Source organism: Pogoniulus pusillus, chromosome 17 (genome assembly GCF_015220805.1).
Source record: "Pogoniulus pusillus isolate bPogPus1 chromosome 17, bPogPus1.pri, whole genome shotgun sequence".
In the NCBI taxonomy this organism is placed as follows: domain Eukaryota; kingdom Metazoa; phylum Chordata; class Aves; order Piciformes; family Lybiidae; genus Pogoniulus; species Pogoniulus pusillus.
This window is the reverse complement of record NC_087280.1, coordinates 15,556,567-15,573,772: the sequence shown is the minus strand read 5'-3', so window position 1 is coordinate 15,573,772 and position 17,206 is coordinate 15,556,567. Positions and strand designations below refer to the sequence as shown.

The 17,206-nt window shown below is 42.4% G+C and overlaps 1 protein-coding gene across 12 annotated transcripts in view; it reads left to right on the top strand.

Moving 5' to 3' along the window:
* PIAS1 (protein inhibitor of activated STAT 1) overlaps window positions 1-15,162 on the top strand; it is a 113,043-nt gene extending 97,881 nt beyond the window's left edge. For 9 of the 12 annotated variants that reach the window (XM_064157881.1, XM_064157883.1, XM_064157884.1 and 6 more), the window contains 7 exons: window positions 3,383-3,543; window positions 5,420-5,550; window positions 6,507-6,684; window positions 8,215-8,357; window positions 8,855-8,892; window positions 10,086-10,122; window positions 10,639-15,162. In XM_064157881.1, coding sequence (XP_064013951.1) covers window positions 3,383-3,543; window positions 5,420-5,550; window positions 6,507-6,684; window positions 8,215-8,357; window positions 8,855-8,892; window positions 10,086-10,122; window positions 10,639-11,297 — 1,347 coding nt within the window. In that variant the 3' untranslated portion in view covers window positions 11,298-15,162. Of the gene's footprint in view, window positions 1-3,382; window positions 3,544-5,419; window positions 5,551-6,506; window positions 6,685-8,214; window positions 8,358-8,854; window positions 8,893-10,085; window positions 10,123-10,438 lie in introns of all 12 variants that reach the window. The other 3 variants (XM_064157890.1, XM_064157889.1, XM_064157891.1) reach the window with 3 other exon arrangements.
* Window positions 15,163-17,206: the final 2,044 nt, after the last annotated feature.

Genomic DNA, 17,206 nt, shown 5'->3' with positions numbered 1-17,206 from the left:
TCACAGCAGGAATATCTTCTACAGCAGAGCTTTTAGAGCTGCCAATGTGCTGTACCTAGAGATGTCATTTCCTCTTCTGCTTTCTCAGAGTTCTGCCAAGGGTAAAACCAAAACAACAATCAGATATTAGGTTGCAGCTCCTCAGAACTTCTACCTTCGTCACTATTTCCTCTTTTAAAGTCACTGTTTTTTTTCTGACAGACATACGAAACAAAGTCTACACTGAATTATCTTGAGTATCTTTGCCTCTGTGTCATTTTAATAGTGTCTGCACTATTCCAGCCTGCAGACTGGAATTCTTTTCCAGTATGTTCCTCATTCAGTGCTGTCTGATTTCACTGTAGCTCTCGGAATAATCCATCACTGCGAAGGTTTGTTGAGGCAGAGGCTGCACCTTTCAGTCTCTCCTGTGAACAAGAAAGGTTATTAGCATGATTCAAGCAGTCCTCAGGTCAGAATGTGATTTTATTATACCCTCTCTGTTTTTCCTTGCTAATTTGTGCAGCATTTGGCTCAGGGAGAATAGTTTTTTTCCTGCTAAATATTTTGTGCTTACTCTTTAATGCTTGAAAAGTACACATCGAAAATGCAGAACCAAAACTGCCAGGAGGCTGCATCTTCAGCTCAGTTCATATGAAGGTGCTGTTCTCCCATCTCCTTCATATTATGGGGATGATTCTTTCCTCTGTCCACTTCACCAAAATAAATGGAATTGACTGTTGGGCTGGGGGTGGCAGGGTTAGACCTGACCACCTTTCTTTCATCCTCCAAACAGTGCAGAGCGAGGCAGCTTCCTCTGCATTTGTTTTGGATTGCTGCTGAGCTTTTTTTAGCACAGAGGCTTGCTCTCCCTCCGAGATGATGGAGTACAGAGAGAGAGAGAGAGAGAGAAAAAAAAAAGCTGTCCTTAACTATTGGCTGAATCTAGCCAAGATAAAGCAGGCAAATGGGCAGGACTGAGCCTGGGTTTCAGGAAGACGCTGGAATTTTTTTTCCTTTCTTTTTGTTGTTTTTTTTCCCCCCCAGAAAAGAAAAATAAATAAATCCTGAGGCTTTTCAGCCAGACCAAATGTTTAACTGAACAAAAATTCCAGATGTAGCCTTTTACTTGTAGGGTTTGCAGCTTTGTTTACAAATCTTTAACTCCTGGTTTGGGTGCATAATTAACATGAGAAGATAGGGGAGGGTTGTACGCTTGTAAAAGAAATTAATGCAGCGTTTCTTTGGCTGCCAACAAGCAGGAATCGAAGCAGTAAGCCTTGGGAAACAGTTTTTTTCCAAAGTTAGGATGCATTCTTTATTTTATGACCTTTTCACTTGTCAGCTCTGCCACAGCTTGGCCGGTATGGCAGAGCTGATCCAGGAGGTTCAGTGCCAAAAATGGGAAAGGAGACATCAACTTGTTATCGCTGAGCTCGCCGGGTCTGTGTGCATGTGTGTGGCAATCCTAGTGCTGTGTAGAAATCAGAGCCACAGTTTTTATACCACAAGCTTGTCAAAATGTTTCTGCTTTAAATCTGCCTTATTTTTTTTCACTCAGGGGATAGGTATTTATGTGCTTCCTGCAGCACATGTCTTCAACCTTCCTTATTTTCATTTTGCATCGCACAGAATCATCCAGGTTTCATCTCCAGTATCTTTGCTCTGAGCTAGGAGATTCTCATTGTGCCCAAAAGACAAATGAGCCATTGACCTGCCATCTGGGAGATAAGAATTCATAACAAACATGGATCAGGGGGCCTTGCTTTGTTGAGGGTTGATTATGTGATAGAAATAATGTGCTTGGTCATGGATTTTGGGGGAGGGGGTGCCAGACACATGGCACAGCCAGCACCTCCTGCAGTTTGAGCTCCCCAGCACCATTACTGCAGGCTCCCCAGGGAGTTTTTCGCTCCCCTCCCATCTGGTGGTGAGTTTTGTGACAGTGACTGAGGGTCAGAGGGAAGAAAAACAAGCAAGATCCTGCAGTCTAGCTGTGAATTCACAGGGAATGGGGTGGAGAGATTTCTGCTTACGGGGGATGCAACAACAACAACAACAAAAAAGCATCATGGAGGAAGTAGTGGACTGTGAGTAGAGCCTTTGTTCTTCATACTGTTTGTAGTTTTCTAATATTCTGAGATTGAGTGCCATCCTGTGGCACCCATCTTGTACTGCTCAGAATCAGTATGCATGACCACAGTGCTGGCTTAAGCCCTACTAAAACCAGTTCCTCCTACTGCCTATTGGAAAACCTTCAGCCAGTTCTGGCAGGAAAATAATTGTGTATATTTTAGCCAAATCTGTCTTAACTCCAAAATACAAAATATAAATAGTCCTTAATAAATAATTATTTTCTTGGTTTTCAATGTGGGGAAGGTCTTGTTTAGATATTCCTGCTTTCTACTTTTGGTGTGGTCAGTTAGAGCTCCTCCTAAACTCCAGCAGAAGCACTTTGCCAGAAAACAACTGCTTGGGATTTTTGAGGAGAGGAAAGTTTTTAATTTTAATATCAGATGAATATGAAACACCTTTCAGTGTCTAATCATTTTTGCTTTCATCATACCTTAGTGTTTTATGGTCTGGCTTAGCATTGATTTATTGAATCCAAACTAAGGTGTTGCTGTTCCACAGTTTAGCCTGAACGCTCACTGTGTTTAGTTCTCCTGCACTATGTGCTCAGCTGAGGCACTCAGCTGTGGGGTTTTTTTTTATGTATTAAACTTGTGGAAGCTCTGTGCTGGCCTGCAAATCCTCACTGCCTTGACCTTCCTGCACTCTTGAAAGAAAGGATGGTCCTTTTAGAACTCCTCTTCTGTCTCATCTTCCATGAGCATTTCCAGACCCTTTGCAGTGTTGAAAAGGAGTGGTGGTATTACAGGACATGGTCAGGTAGACAAATGCATCAGGAAATTATCTACAGTCCTGCAAATTAATTTTCCATATGCTTGCTTCTGTGGCTGTAAAGTTAAAGAAGACGCTCTGGTAGTGCCCTGATGAAATAGGGACATCAGTTTGAACTGTGAGTAGATAGGAGAGGACTGACCTACATTCATCAGGCTTTCAGATACTAACGAAGTAGGTTTCTTTTTTGTGATTCATCCAGGACACTCATGTTACAGGTGCCCAGTGGAATGTGGAAGGATGTCATCTTCAGCTTCCTTGATCAAATGTAGCTAAGAATGTGATTTTTAGTAACTTCTACACAATAATCAAGCCTACAGGAAGGAGGAAGCAGTCTATGTAGAATGTGTTTTAATCAAAACATGCATTTGTGAGGGTTGTTCTTGGAGTAAAATTTACCCTGTTTCTGTCTTTTTTTGGACAAAAAAAAAAACCCTCTGTTTGTTAATTTCATACCGAGATGTTGTAATCTTGTATTTTTTTCTTCCTTCCCTTAAAGCTTGGCAAAATGAGGCTAACTATACCATGCAGGGCCCTGACTTGTTCACACCTGCAGTGTTTTGATGCCACTCTATATATTCAAATGAATGAGAAGAAACCAACCTGGGTTTGCCCAGTCTGTGATAAGAAGGCTCCCTATGAACATCTCATTATTGATGGGTAAGTCAAACTGCAATCAACAAAGATGCACCTTCCACATTCTGCTTACTGTTCTGGTGTTGCAAAGAAGAGAGTGCTCTGAAATCTTTGCTTTCTGGCTGTGACCTCTTTGCAATTACAATGTCATTTAGTTTTCCTGCAGTTAGTGAGGAGTTACTAACCAGATACCTCTTCATCTAGTATTTAGAAGAACTGTGGTCATCAGTTACCCAGGTACCTTTTCATCCAGTATTTAGAACTGTGGTCATCACACTGCTAAAGTTAATAATAGAAAGGATTCCTTCAGTCCTAGGTAAATTTTTGAGCTATCCTTTCTAAAATGGTTGTGTTTTCTTGCTTTTTTTCTCTTCTTCAGTATTCCATAGTGCTGGATCCTTAGGTGAGAGCAGCCCCTGTTGTCCTATCTTTCAATAGAGCAGCTGCACAACCCTGACATAGTTGATAGCAGACAATCACGTTGGAGCAAATAAATATTGCCCATCATCCAAATGCCTCTGGAGTTCTTTGGGGAGCTGGTGTATGTAGAAAGTGACAGGAATCGATTCCCTGGTTCTGCCTACCTGCAAAACATCCAAAAAATAAATGAATTTGGTGTTGGTTCCCATTAAAAAATGCCAAATATGTATTCCCAGGCTTACATTTTAATTCTTTCTGTAGGAATCTTTCCAAAGTGTGATAAAAAAGTAGGAAACAAATCAAGTCTTCTAAGAATGCTCTCAGAATGTTTTACTCAGCAAACAAACAAAATGTCCAAATAAACAAATGAACCACCCAAGGAACTAAAATTTCTGAATCAAACAGAAGCCCAGAAAACCACCTCACAAATGACTGAGTGATTTTTTTAGTGAGTATCTGCTTCATTTTGGTGACCTGTCAGTGAAGCACAGAACTTGAAGGGTGGGAAAGACCTCCAAGATCATCAAGTCCAGCTTTCTACCCAACACCTCCCTGGCCATAAGGTTGCTTAGGATCACCTCTAAGACCTTACAAAAGCCTCTTCAGGAGGTGTTCAGGGTGCACAAAGGCTGTTTTGGAAAGCTGGACCCCTTGGTTTCCACATCTGCTGCTCTGGGTCAAAGAACTGGGGTTTCTTGTTCTAGGTTTCAGCCTGCAAGAGTGAAGATTAAGAGGAGTCTTAATTAAACCAACACCTTTTCCTTGTTTCTTCTTGTGTTGCCAGGTGCGGATGTTGTAGATTAGGTGAAACAGTTATAGCATCCCAAAGAAAGTTATTTCTAGCAATTGTTTCATTCTGGGAAAGAGTGAACTTTCTCAATAATTAAAGCAAAGCTCTTTCCTACACAGAACCACATGAATAGTCTTGGTCAAAAGCTGGAATTCCCACTGGGAGTGATGTGGTGCCAGGATCCTAAAAGGTTTAGGAGGCACAGCTAGGAGGAGAGGCTGTAAGTTTAGATTCCCATGCTCAGCTTTTCTTAGGAAGTTTTTTTGCTTGTAAAGAAGTTTCAGGACATATTTGTGCTTAAATATTCAGTTATATGGGCTCCTTTAAGACAAGAATTGCCTCACATAAATATTGTCAAAGATAAATATGGATAAGAAGGAGATTTTAGTTTTGGTGGGGTTTTTTTAGTGCTAGCTCACATTCTTCCTTTATTTTGGGAAATGGAGATTTCATGAGCTCTGCAGGATTCTACTTATGTTTTAAGTGAATGTGCAGATATTTATTTTAGATATTTTAAATTTTTCACAGATTCCCTTTTATCAAAGGAACAGATGAGGGAAGGGTAGAGCAAGGAAAGCTTTCAACTTAAAAAAATACCCTGATTCAGACTTACACTGACTAATGAAGGTAGTGAAGGGAAAAAAAGGGATTAAGCCCTGAAGACTGATATTCAATGTTATCAATTGCCAGGTTGTTCATGGAAATCCTGAAGTATTGTACAGATTGTGATGAAATTCAGTTTAAGGAGGATGGGTCATGGGCTCCCATGAGATCGAAGAAGGAAGTGCAGGAAGTGACTGCATCTTACAACGGGGTTGATGGTGAGTTTTGGCTTGGAGTGGGTGGACTGAGTGTCACACTGCCAAACTGTTCAGTAGTGATGTTCCTCTAACTTAAAAAGGTTTGGTTTTGCTTGAACATCTGTAGCTTTAAATGATTGTTTGTGAGAAAAATTACCTGAGTTATCATAGAATCCCCCAAATCCCAGCATGGAAGAGGTTGGAAAGAACCTCTGGAGTTCATCCAGTCCAGCTGTCCTACTAAAGTAAGTCACAGCAAGTTGCCGAGGGTGACAATGTCCAGGCAGGTTTGGAATCTCTCCAGAGATCTCTCAGGGCAGCCTGCTCCAGGGCTCCAGCACCCATACACCAAAGTAGTTTCTTTTCATGTTCTAATGGAGCCTCCTGGGTCACATTTTGTGCCTATTGCCCCTTGTCCTGTCACTAGGCACCACTGAAGAGAGTCATAGTTTCATAGAATGGTTTGAGTTGGAAGGAACCTTAAAGATCATCCAGTTCCAACCTCCATGCCCTGGGCACCTTCCACTAGATCTGGTTGCTGAAGGCCTTGTCCAGCCTGGCCTTGAACAGCTCCAGGCAGAGGGCATCCACAGCCTCTCTGGGCAACCATCACTGGAAAGAGTTTCTGATCACCTGTCTAAATCTCCCTTCCTGAAGCTTCAATCCTTTTCCTATCAGTACAAACTCTTGTTAAAATGTCCCTGTTAGCCTCGTTTGGGGCTGATGGCTCTTTTTCAGTTGCCATTATGGAGTTTTGTTGTGTTTTATTCTAAGCTGTAAGCTTTGTGAAGGTGTGTAATAAGCTGTGAAGTTATGGTGATTGTAGTGTTGTTGTAAGCTACAGGTTATAATGCAGCTGTGAAGTTATGGTGATTGTAGTGTTGTTGTAAGCTACAGGTTATAATGCAGCTGTGAAGTTATGGTGATTGTAGTGTTGTTGTAAGCTACAGGTTATAATGCTGACTTACTTTTTACAGGATGCATAAGCTCTTCCTTGGAACATCAGGTGTCATCTCACCAACAGTCAAATAAAAACAAGAAAGTGGAAGTGATTGATTTAACCATTGACAGCTCATCAGATGAAGAGGAGGAAGAACCATCTGCAAAGAGAAGCTGTCCTTCCATATCTCCAGCATCACCATTAAATAATAAAGGGTAAGAAGACATACACAGGCCAATGCAGAGAGAATACACTCATGGTGGGGAGAAGTAGCACACTTGAAAAGAAACATTATCTAGAAAAGTCTGCATGTGGCTTATATCCTGATTTAGTAGCTTATAGCAAGTAGATTTGATCTCAGGTCACAAGGCTGGAGAAGATGTGCCCTACAACTTTGACTAAAGTGTGTAGAACAACAGAGTTTTTCAGTTGTGTTTGTGTTTGTCTTTTGGAAATCTGGAAATGTTTTACTTACATAGAGAAATATAAACACAGCACGAGGAGTGAGAAGGAGAGTGCAAGGAGAAACATGGGTGTGGTATGGGAGTGTGTGGGTTTGGCTGGTGCTTACTGCCAGTAGCAGAGTAATCAAGAGTGCCAGAATAACCTGATCACACCCAGGCTGTTAATAGCACCGTGTTTACATAAACATGTGGGCATGAAAGCTGAGGCTGAACCCGAGAGATCCTGTTTTTGAAGTGACTACAACTCCAGTAATGTAACTGTGATCACTTTAAGACCAACTGAAACTCCTCAAGACCCTTTTAGCTTGTGTTCCATTGCTAATTACCTTGTAGAGTATAAATACTGTGTTGTTAGACAGATTTGTAAGCTTTTTGCAGATCCAGGGTACCTATAGTATTGTCTTGTCCTGCTTTAGGAGTAGTTGTATCATTTTTATAGCAGAGATCCCAATACTGTTTGTAGAGAGAGTCTTCAGGTTCTGTTGTTCAAGGCTGAACTTTCCTTTGCTTTCAGTTTTGTTAAAGTTCAAATGTCTTGGACTGAATTAACTTCTCTGATAAAATGTCATTGTGAGAAGAAAGCTTGGGGAACATGTGGTGCTCGTTGCATGATGCCCTTACACCTTTCAGTCCCTACAGGACTGCTGCTGCATTGTGATGCTTTGGACTCTAGTAGAGGAGCTGTTGCACATCCATCACAAAGTTATTAATGTGTATTGAGAGGATGACTTTGTGTTAAATGTAAAAATAGGTAAACCCTGCATGGGGCAGAACTAGAACCGTATTTGGGTTGGAAGGTACTTCTAAGGTCACCGAATCCAACCTTCATCCTAACACCACCATGGCCATTAGACCATGTCCCAGAGAGCCCTATGCACATGCATCTTGAACACCTCCAGGGATGGTGACTCGTCCACCTCCCTGGGCAGCCTGTTCCAATGCCCAGCCACTCTTGCAGGAAAGAAATTATTTCTAATCTCCAACCTAAACCTCCCCTGGAGCCGTTTCAGGTCATTTCCTCTCATGCTATCACCTGACACCAGGGAGAAGAGACCAGCCACCACCTCACTACCACCTCCTTTCAGGAAGCTGTAGAGAGCAATGAGGTCTCTCCTCAGTGTCTTGTTCTCCAGACTAAACAATCTCAGTTCCCTCAACTTCTCATAAGAATTTTTCTGTTGGCACTTCACCAACTTTGCTGCCCTTAGAAACCTTCCAGTGCAGTTCTTAGAGCCTTAAAGGCTACTTTTTACTCTTATAACAAGCCTTTGTTTCTTCCAGCATTTTAAGTCTACCCCATCAAGCATCTCCTGTGTCGAGAACACCCAGCCTTCCTGCTGTTGACACCAGCTACATCAATACATCACTTATCCAAGACTACAGGCATCCATTCCATATGACACCTATGCCTTATGACTTGCAAGGTAAGCTTCTGACTGCTAGTTGGTCTAAGTAAAGTTATCTCCCAGCACTGCTCATAGAATCACAGAATAGTAGGGGTTGGAAGGGACCTCCAGAGATCATCGAGTCCAGCTCCTTTGCCAAAGCAGGATCACCTAGGGCAGGTCACACAGGAACACAATCATGTTTTGAAAGTCTCCAGAAAAGGGAGACTCCATAACCTCTCTGGGCAGCGTGCTCAGGAACCAGAAAAGGATTTAAACCCACTGTTATTTGACAGTGCAGTAGTGCAAAATGGTATTTTGCATCCACAGAGGATGAGATAGTGTGAAGAAAGAGGAAAATTTCCATTGATCTTGTAAGTTTTTTAAAGATGGATGTTTTGCAAGCTCCAGCAGTGAAGAGATTGTGAAGTGTCATCAGTGTTGCACTGGGTTTATTTCAAAGTAAATAGTGAGGAAATTGAGAACTGTTTCTTTTCTTTTGAGAAGTTTAATTTTTTTTCTTTGCCTTTTCACAGGTTTAGATTTCTTCCCTTTCCTGTCAGGAGACAATCAGGTAAGTCAAGGAAAATCAAGTCATATGGCAGATACTCTTTTCTGAGGACTTGCTGGTGTGGCTGTTTAGGCAAGGAAGCAGCAGGTGTACGATGGAGGTGTAAATGCAGGCAGGCTGCAGCTTTCTTCTCTACACATAGAAACTGTGACCAAACAGAGGCATTGTTTAAATATGGGTGTAGGACAGGACATAACAAATGGTAAACATTGAAATTTCCAAGGGTTAGGTGCAGGCAGCCACTGTGGAGTGACCCTTGGTTGTGGCTGAAGGTTCACCAGCCACCTCCTTAGCTTTTCAGTCCTAAGGTCTGACTTGGGACATCTAACAGGGCTGGGCCCCACCACTGGGACTCTTGACAGTCCTTTACACAAATGGTTTAGTGGGAAGAGACCTTTAAAGATCACCTAGTCCAAGCCCCCGTGCAGTCAACAGAGACATCTGCAACTGGAGCAGGTTGCTCAGAGCCCTAAACAACCTGACCTGGAGTGTTTCCAGGGACAGAGTTTCTCTAGGCAACCTGTTGAAAGTTTTGGGATCTAGGCAGGTCGTTCTCAAAAGGAATCTGGGTTGACAACACCTCCCACTTGAGCACTTTTCCTTTTGTAACTCCAAGAAACGAAAGGGGGCTGTGATGGCTCTCTTGTCCTTTGTCTGTTCATGTGTGTTGTGCAGTCTCAAAGAAGAGAGTTGCACTAATTGTAGAAGGAAGCTTTTGTTTCTTAGTTAAGACTAAAGCCTGCTCTGTAGAATTTGGGTTCAAAAAAGCTCTCTGCCTGTTCAGTAAAACACAAAAAGAAGAATTATTCTGAAACAAATAGCATGGAAGTCTTCTGCTGTGCTCCTGTGGCATAATACCAACACATAAATATTGGGGAGCAAGGACTAGCTTGCATGTGTGTTTCATCACAGCAGAAAGAACCATCAAGAACAAAATTATCCTGCAGAGAGCTTATGTTTAAAATCTGATCCTGGAGAGATGAAGTAGTTGTCTTTTCAGGGGCTCCCCAGCAGAGTCTAGCTCAGGACAGCCCTTACTGCCACCTGATGGAACTAAGCCTGCTGGTTCTGGATTTGCTTTCCACAGAAGTCTTACTTTCCTCCACCAGCAGTGGTTATTGACACGTAGTTTCCCCAGCTTCGGTTGCTTATCTGAGCAGGGGAGAGGGATGACAAAATGTTCCATTGAATTTTAGGGGGAACTTTTTCCAACCAAGAAATTTCTGGGAAGAGGTAAAAAAGTGCTGTTTCTTACTATTTCTCACTGGTTTGGGTGTTTTGTGGTACTTTTTGCTGTCACTAATATTAGTATTTCCAATTTCTTTTGGCTTCAGAGATCAGGGGGCTGCAGAGGTAAAAGTTGACTGCATCGGTCCACTTAACCTTACAGTAAGGTTGAATGGACAAGCTGGTGGCAAAAACAGAAGCTGTCAGAGCTTTAGCTTACAAATACCTTCTCCTTTAATTTCAGTTTTCATTTTTTTTTTGCACTGAATCAAAACTCTGGTGTCTGAAATGTAACTTGCAAATGTTGTTTTTCCCCCCCCAGCATTACAACACCTCCCTTCTTGCCGCTGCAGCCGCGGCAGTTTCCGCCTCAGATGATCAAGAACTTTTACACTCTCGTTTTTTCCCATACACTTCATCTCAGATGTTTCTCGATCAGCTAAATGCAGGAGGAAGCAGTTCTCTGCCAGCCACAAATGGTAGCAATAGTGGCAGTAACAGCAGTCTTGTTTCCTCCAACAGCCTGCGAGAGAATCATGGTCATCCAGTTGCAAGTAGGAGCAGCACGGACACGGCGTCTATCTTTGGTATCATACCAGACATTATTTCCTTGGACTGATTTGGTGATTTTTTTTGTTGGGTTTTTCCCCCTTTTTTTTTTTTTTCCTTTTTTTTTTTTTTTTTTTTTTCCCCTTGAAGCAAACGAACTCATCAGGAGGAAATCTTTGTGCTTGGTTTTACTTTATGTTAGAAAAGATAGACAAGCTGAATTTTTTTCTTTCGTTTGGTTTTATTTTTTTTGGTTGTTGTTGTTGTTGTCGTCTTGGTTTGTTTTTTTTTTTGTTTTTTTTTTTCCTTTTTTAGGGAAAAAAAATTATGTGTACAGAGAACAAAAGTATATTTTCAGTTTTACTTTTGTATATAAACCTAAGATGGCCTCACTGGTAAAAAAACAAGAAAAAAAAAGTCACAAAACAAAGAAAAAAATTAAGAAAAAAAAACAAAACAAGGAGCTTCAGTTTGTTTTTATGGATGCTGAAGATTTTACACCTGTGCATTTGTCATGTGAGTTACTTTTGGTTTCCTCTCCCCTCACCCACCCCCCCCCCCCCGCCTCTCCCCACCCCCTCCAGTTTGGACACAAGTGGCATATTTTTTTTTTTCCCTTCACAGTAACATAAACAGGAAAGGAGCTGAACTTTTTAAAGTTCAAACTTATGAGGGGTTTGTCTCCTCTTGGAGGCATTTAAAACCTTTAGTGGTGGAATCTGACTCCCTCATCCCATGTTTAGTGCTTAAAAGAGAATAAACCCCACTCAGAGTGTTCACAGCACCCCCTCTGTTTGCAGGACAGAGCCTTGCAGGAGTGGGTTTGGCTTTTTCAGGGTTTCTTTGGCCATTTCTGGGTCTCTGTGACCCTCTCTTCAGACAATGTGGGGTTTTTTCTTTTTTTTTCCCCATTCCATGCTTTACTCAAGCATGTGGCACAAGCTCATTAGCACACCAATTATCCTGAAGGGCCAGACTCAATCGAATCTCAGGCTGAGGAATCACTCAGCTGTGCTTATGTGGGACAAGACAGAGAAGTTTTCTAGCCCTCAGCCCCAAAGAACAGCATCGCCACATTGGAGTGTAGGGCTTTGTTTTGAAGAACTTACTGTAAAATCCTTTTGAAGTAACTTGAGATCCTAATCAGCAGAAGTATTCAGCATGTGTCAGCTTTCAACCTGTGGAAGTGCTTGTGCTTTCGAGTTAGCCACGCGTGTATAAACAGCCTGTTGAATCCAGGCCTGTCTTCTTCTGTCTGAAGAAAACCTACTTGCAATAGTAGATCAAATACCTGCTTCAGTTTCTGCTTGAAGTTCACCCTTCCAAGTGAACTTGTCAGCAGCTAAACCAAGGGAGAGAATCCAAACACCAACACGCTCTTGCATGGTTTGTGCAGCTGATAACAGCCTTGGTACGTTGTCTTCTGACTTCAGAGTCATCCGAATCAATAGTAGATGTTCAGTGTGAGTCTCTGAAAACCAAAAACCAACCCCATCACCGAGCCCCCACCACGTAGCCCCTTGTACTCAACCCTGTTGCTACCTACTCTTAGGGCAGTAGGACTCAACATTCAGTTTCTTCTTTTTTGGCCTTGGAATGAGTTTGATTTCCCTGCTTAATGTTTTGGATTCAGTACACTTCTGTTGAACTTTGAGCCATACTGACTTCCTGGTTTCTTTTTCTCTGTTTATATTGAGGTTGTGCATGACATAGGAAAATATTTTTTGGTTCTTGGTTGTTTTGGGTTTTTTTTTTGAAGAGCTGATGAGTCATTTGGGCTGATCTGTTCTTTTCTTGCAGTGTGTAAATAGCTGGAATGCAGTTTTTCAGGAGATTCTTTAAGAGAAAAATAAAAGGGGGGGGCGGGGAGGGAAGGAAGTGATTCTCTTGTGTCCCAAAGTCCATGTCAGAGAGAGTAAATATTTCCTCTGGTGTGAAAAATATTTTTGTAACTGGTTGAAAGTGCAGGTAAGAAGTTTATCAGGAAAGAGAGTTAAGGAATACTAAAATTAACAGATCCTTGTCTGAATTTTTTTTCACGTCCAAGACCGTCTCGATTGCAGCTAAGTCGCTTTGAGCATTGACGAGGGCCACCTTTTGCCTATGAAGTTGTCTCCAGATCTTGCTTTGATTTATATTAAAAAAAAAAAAAAAGTGTAAAAAAGGAGGAAAAAAAAAAAAGAGAAAAAAAAAGAGGAAAAAAACCAAACAACAACAAAAAAAAATTATATCAACCTTTAATCCAAGTAGCATTAGGTATTGCTGTATGATCAGTTGTATGGTTCTTTGAGAGGTTCACATTACGTGGCATCAAAAATTGTTTTTTAGTGTTTTTACAGCATCCCTCTGCCACTAAATAGTTGACTTGAATTTTGACAAAACAACTGTTTTTGTGTTTATATGTATATGTGTGTGTATATATGTATTTATAGATCCGTGTGTGTGAGTTCAAAAAGTGAGTTAAATAGTTTTGGGGTTTTTGGGTTTGTTTTTTTTTTTGTTTGTTTGTTTTCTGTTTTGGTTTGGGTTTTTTGTTTGTTTGTTTGTTTTCTTTTTTTTTCCCTCTTCCCCTCTCTCTCCTCCTCCCTCACCCCCCCCCCCCATGCATGTGTATTTCATACATATCTGGCTGATATATATATATATATATATATTTCACCATACACCAATTTTATAATTTATTAAATGTCAGTTAAAAAAAAAAAAAAAAAAAAGGAAAAAAAAAAGAAAAAAAAAAAAAAAAAAAAGGATAGAAAATGGGAAATACTTATTTTTTAAACTCAGTCTGATTTTGGAAGTGATTAAACCTACACTAGGAAATATATCTCGGACGTTTTTAGTCATGAATACTAACCTGGTAACTTCAGAGCATACCCTTTGCTGTACTACTACTACTACTACTACCCTTTGTCAACCTGGAGTCCAGCTGCCCATCAGTGTAACTGGACTACCCTTTGTAAATCTGGAGTCCAGCTGCCCATCAGTGTAACTGGGAAGCTTCTGAGACACCCCAGAGAAGTCTGGGAGAGCTTGTGGTGGCTGTTTTATCAACGACTGTGGCAACGTTTTTCCATTGACTGTGTTGTTCAAGATGACCTTCGAGAGCCTCATTTGTGTCACTTCTGACAATGGTATTAAAATCTTGTTGAATTCACATAGAAACTGACATCTGGCCAGTGTCTGGTAACACCCAACCCGGCAACTTCTATTGCCTCTCCTAGCTTTTGGAAAGTGAAGTCAGCTGATGACGTCTTCCATTTTCTCACCAGTTACCCTGAAGGGGAGGAAGGCTGCGCAATTCACCGCTGTCCTTGGGGGTTTGGGTTTTTTTGTTTAACCTCATTGCTCTGCAAAGAAGGGACAGAAATGTTCTGGAGGCCTCCTTTGTGGTGGTGTTTGATCCCATATGCTTTGTGAGTATTCCTGTTTTCACGCTCGGGTGTTCTTTAGAGCTGACGATTCTCTGTGCCTCTGACCACAGTAAACATTGCTTGGTAGAAGTCTCAGTCTGAGTTCTCAACGAGTTCCCTGCAAATGTCACTCCAAAACTCAAATCTCCTTTAGTTGGCACGTTCTCAGAGTTGCAGTAGAAGTGGTACTGCTCCATCTGCTCCTGTAATCCTTACACTGTGGTCCCTTGTCCTCCGGCTCCTCCACCAGAGGAGCAGAGTGTGCGCACATGTTGTGTCCATGCTGCCTGTAGTGCTGTGTGTGTAGCGACACACAGGGGTAGGAGGACAGAGCACTGGAGCAGCAGGGTGGAAGTGGCTTTGCATCACCCTTAAGGCATCCTTTAGAAGATCTATGAGCTTATGTATTTAAAACCTCGTAGCACTTCCCTAACATAGATGGAACAGCAGCTCCAGGCCTGCCCCTTCCTCTCAGGGCAAGGATTCCAAAGGCCTTTCAAGGAGGAGATGACCAATAGATATTCTTTGGACTCTCTTGGACTTGCCTCCCAAGGCAGAGCTAAGGACTGTGAGGAGAACATTCTGGAAACAAATTCTTCATGGCAGTTGAACATATTTTTTTAAGCACATTTGCAATAGAAAAGATTTTGGGTTGTCCCTAGAACTTTTTTTGTTTCTTTTTATAACTTTGGTTTGGTTTGGTTTGGTTTGTTTTTAACAAAGAGAGCTTAGATTTCTAACAAGGGAAAAATTGCTGGTGGTCCCCGAAAAGTGCTGCTGTTAATTGTTTTAATTAACAAAGGGATTAAAAAAAAACAACAAAAAACCCAACAAAAAAAATCCAAAACAGAAAAAAAAGGACAAAAAAAAAAAGACAAATGTATATAAGCAGAATATTAAAATGACCATTAATTCCATGAACTTTAAAGCTGTCATTCATTGCCTTAAAACCTTCTCTTAGTTCCCATACGGCATGCCAAAACCAGTAAATGGCTTTTTAAAGATGTATAGCAGACCCATGTTCAGTTTGTATAAAAGTACCAAGTGAAAAATATTTATTATATGCATTGGGGGGGGGGGGGGGGGGGGGAGGGAAGAAAAAAAGGAAAGAAAAGAAAAAAAAACCCCACCACACAACCTCCTCTCTCCCCTCCTCCCCTCCCTCCCCCCCCCAACAATGACAAAATAACCCCACCCCAACAGACAACAAATGGTTTACCTATTGAATGTTACCTGTTTCTGTAGAAATCTTTAGATGTAATAAAAAGCATTCAGCTATGTTGTGTTTCCTGAGGTGGGATGAAAAATGAAGGGAAGGGAGGAGGAGGAGGGACTTGGGTTTGTTGATTTTGTTTTAGCTTAGAGAAGAACCAAGGGCCAAGGGAGGTTGTGGATCCCCCCTGCTGTATGTTGTTATGGGGGGTCTCTCTCTTCTCCCAAGGAACAAGCAATAGGACAAGAGGGCACAGCCTCAAGTTGTACCAGGAGAGGTTGAGGCTGTGGTCTAGTTGATTGGATAGGGCTGGGTGATAGGTTGGACTGGATGATCTTGGAGGTCTCTTCCAACCTGGTTGATTCTATGACACAACTAACGATTTCTTCCCCAAAATGATTGTTAAGGCTGCACATGGCAGTGGTAGAGTCCCCATCCCTGGAAAGGTTTCAGATACGTGCAGATGTGGTGTTGAGGAACATGGTTTAGTGGTGACCTGGCAGTGCTGGTTGGATTCAGTGGTCTTTAGAAGTCTTTTCCAAGCAAAATAATTCAGTGATTCTAAATTCTATTCACCAGGACCTCAGCTAGGGCTGCTTTGGGCATCTTGCTACAGGAAGGACACTGAGGTGCTGGGGCATGTCTAGAGAAGGGCCTGGGGGCTGCTGAAGGCCCTGGCCCACAAAGAGCGTCTGAGGGAGCTGGGGATCTTCAGTCTGGAGAAGAAGAGACTGAGGGGAGACCTCATTACTCTCTGCAGCTCCCTTAAGGGAGCTGGGAGTGAGGATGGAGCAGCCTGTTCTTGGTGTCAAGCCACAGGGCTAGAGGAGATGGTTCCAAGCTGTGTCAGGGGACGTTCAGGATAGATGTTAGGAAATATTTCTTCTATGAAAGGATTCTCAAACACTGGAATGGTCTGCCCAGGGCAGTGCTGCAGTCACTATCCCTGGGAATGTTCAAGTGCTGTGTGGGCCTGGTGCTTAGGGCCATGGTTTAGTGTTGACCTTCAGTGCTGGGTCAAGGGTTGGAATGAATGATCTTGGAGATCTCTTCCAACCAGGTGGATTTTGTGATGCTGTGAAAGTGGTTTTGGTCAGAGATAGGATGTGGAGTTTTTTTCCTGATGAAGAGAAACTGCATTTTCCTGCTCGTGGCTTTTCCCCCTGCCAGGCTGTGTCTAGGAGTGTCTTCTGGGCAGCCATCCTAGAGCCTGGTGACAGATCCATTTACCCAGCACAGCATTTTCAGTGTCTCGCCTCAAAATGCAGGGACAGCTGAACCGCACAGAGACCCGAGGCTGAGGATGTTGCACCTTAATAAATAATGTGACAGGAGTACCACAGTGCAGAGGTTTTCTGTCTTGGAGGAACGAAAGAGGAGGAGGGACGAGTGAGCACATTCCTGTGCTTGGAGACTGGGAGTTGTCTGCAGCCACTGAGCATCACTGGCTGCTGCGGGAGCTGGAGAATTGCTGCCTGCCTGACTGCTGTCCCTTTGGGCAGTCAGCCACTGTGCACGTGGGACAGCTTCATGACAGAGGAACATCTGCTTGGGATCACACCATGGATCCAGGGAATACCGTGGGGCTGTGCATAGTTACATGAATCCATTGTTGTGACATAGTTGAGCTTCCCAAGGAACCTGTTTCTACACAGAGAGATGTGTCTGGGCTGAGGGATGTGGAGGTAGCAAATCATAGAATGGTTTGAGTTGAAAGGGGACCCTAAAGATTACCCAGTTCCAAACCTACTGCCATAGGCAGGGACACCTCCCACTAGCCCAGCTTGCTCAGAGCCTCATCCAGCCTGGCCTTGAACACTTCCAGAGTTGTGTCCACAACTTCTCTGAGCAGTCCATTCTGGTGTCTCATCACCCTCATAGAAAATGACCTCTTCTAAAGTCCAATCTGAACATACCT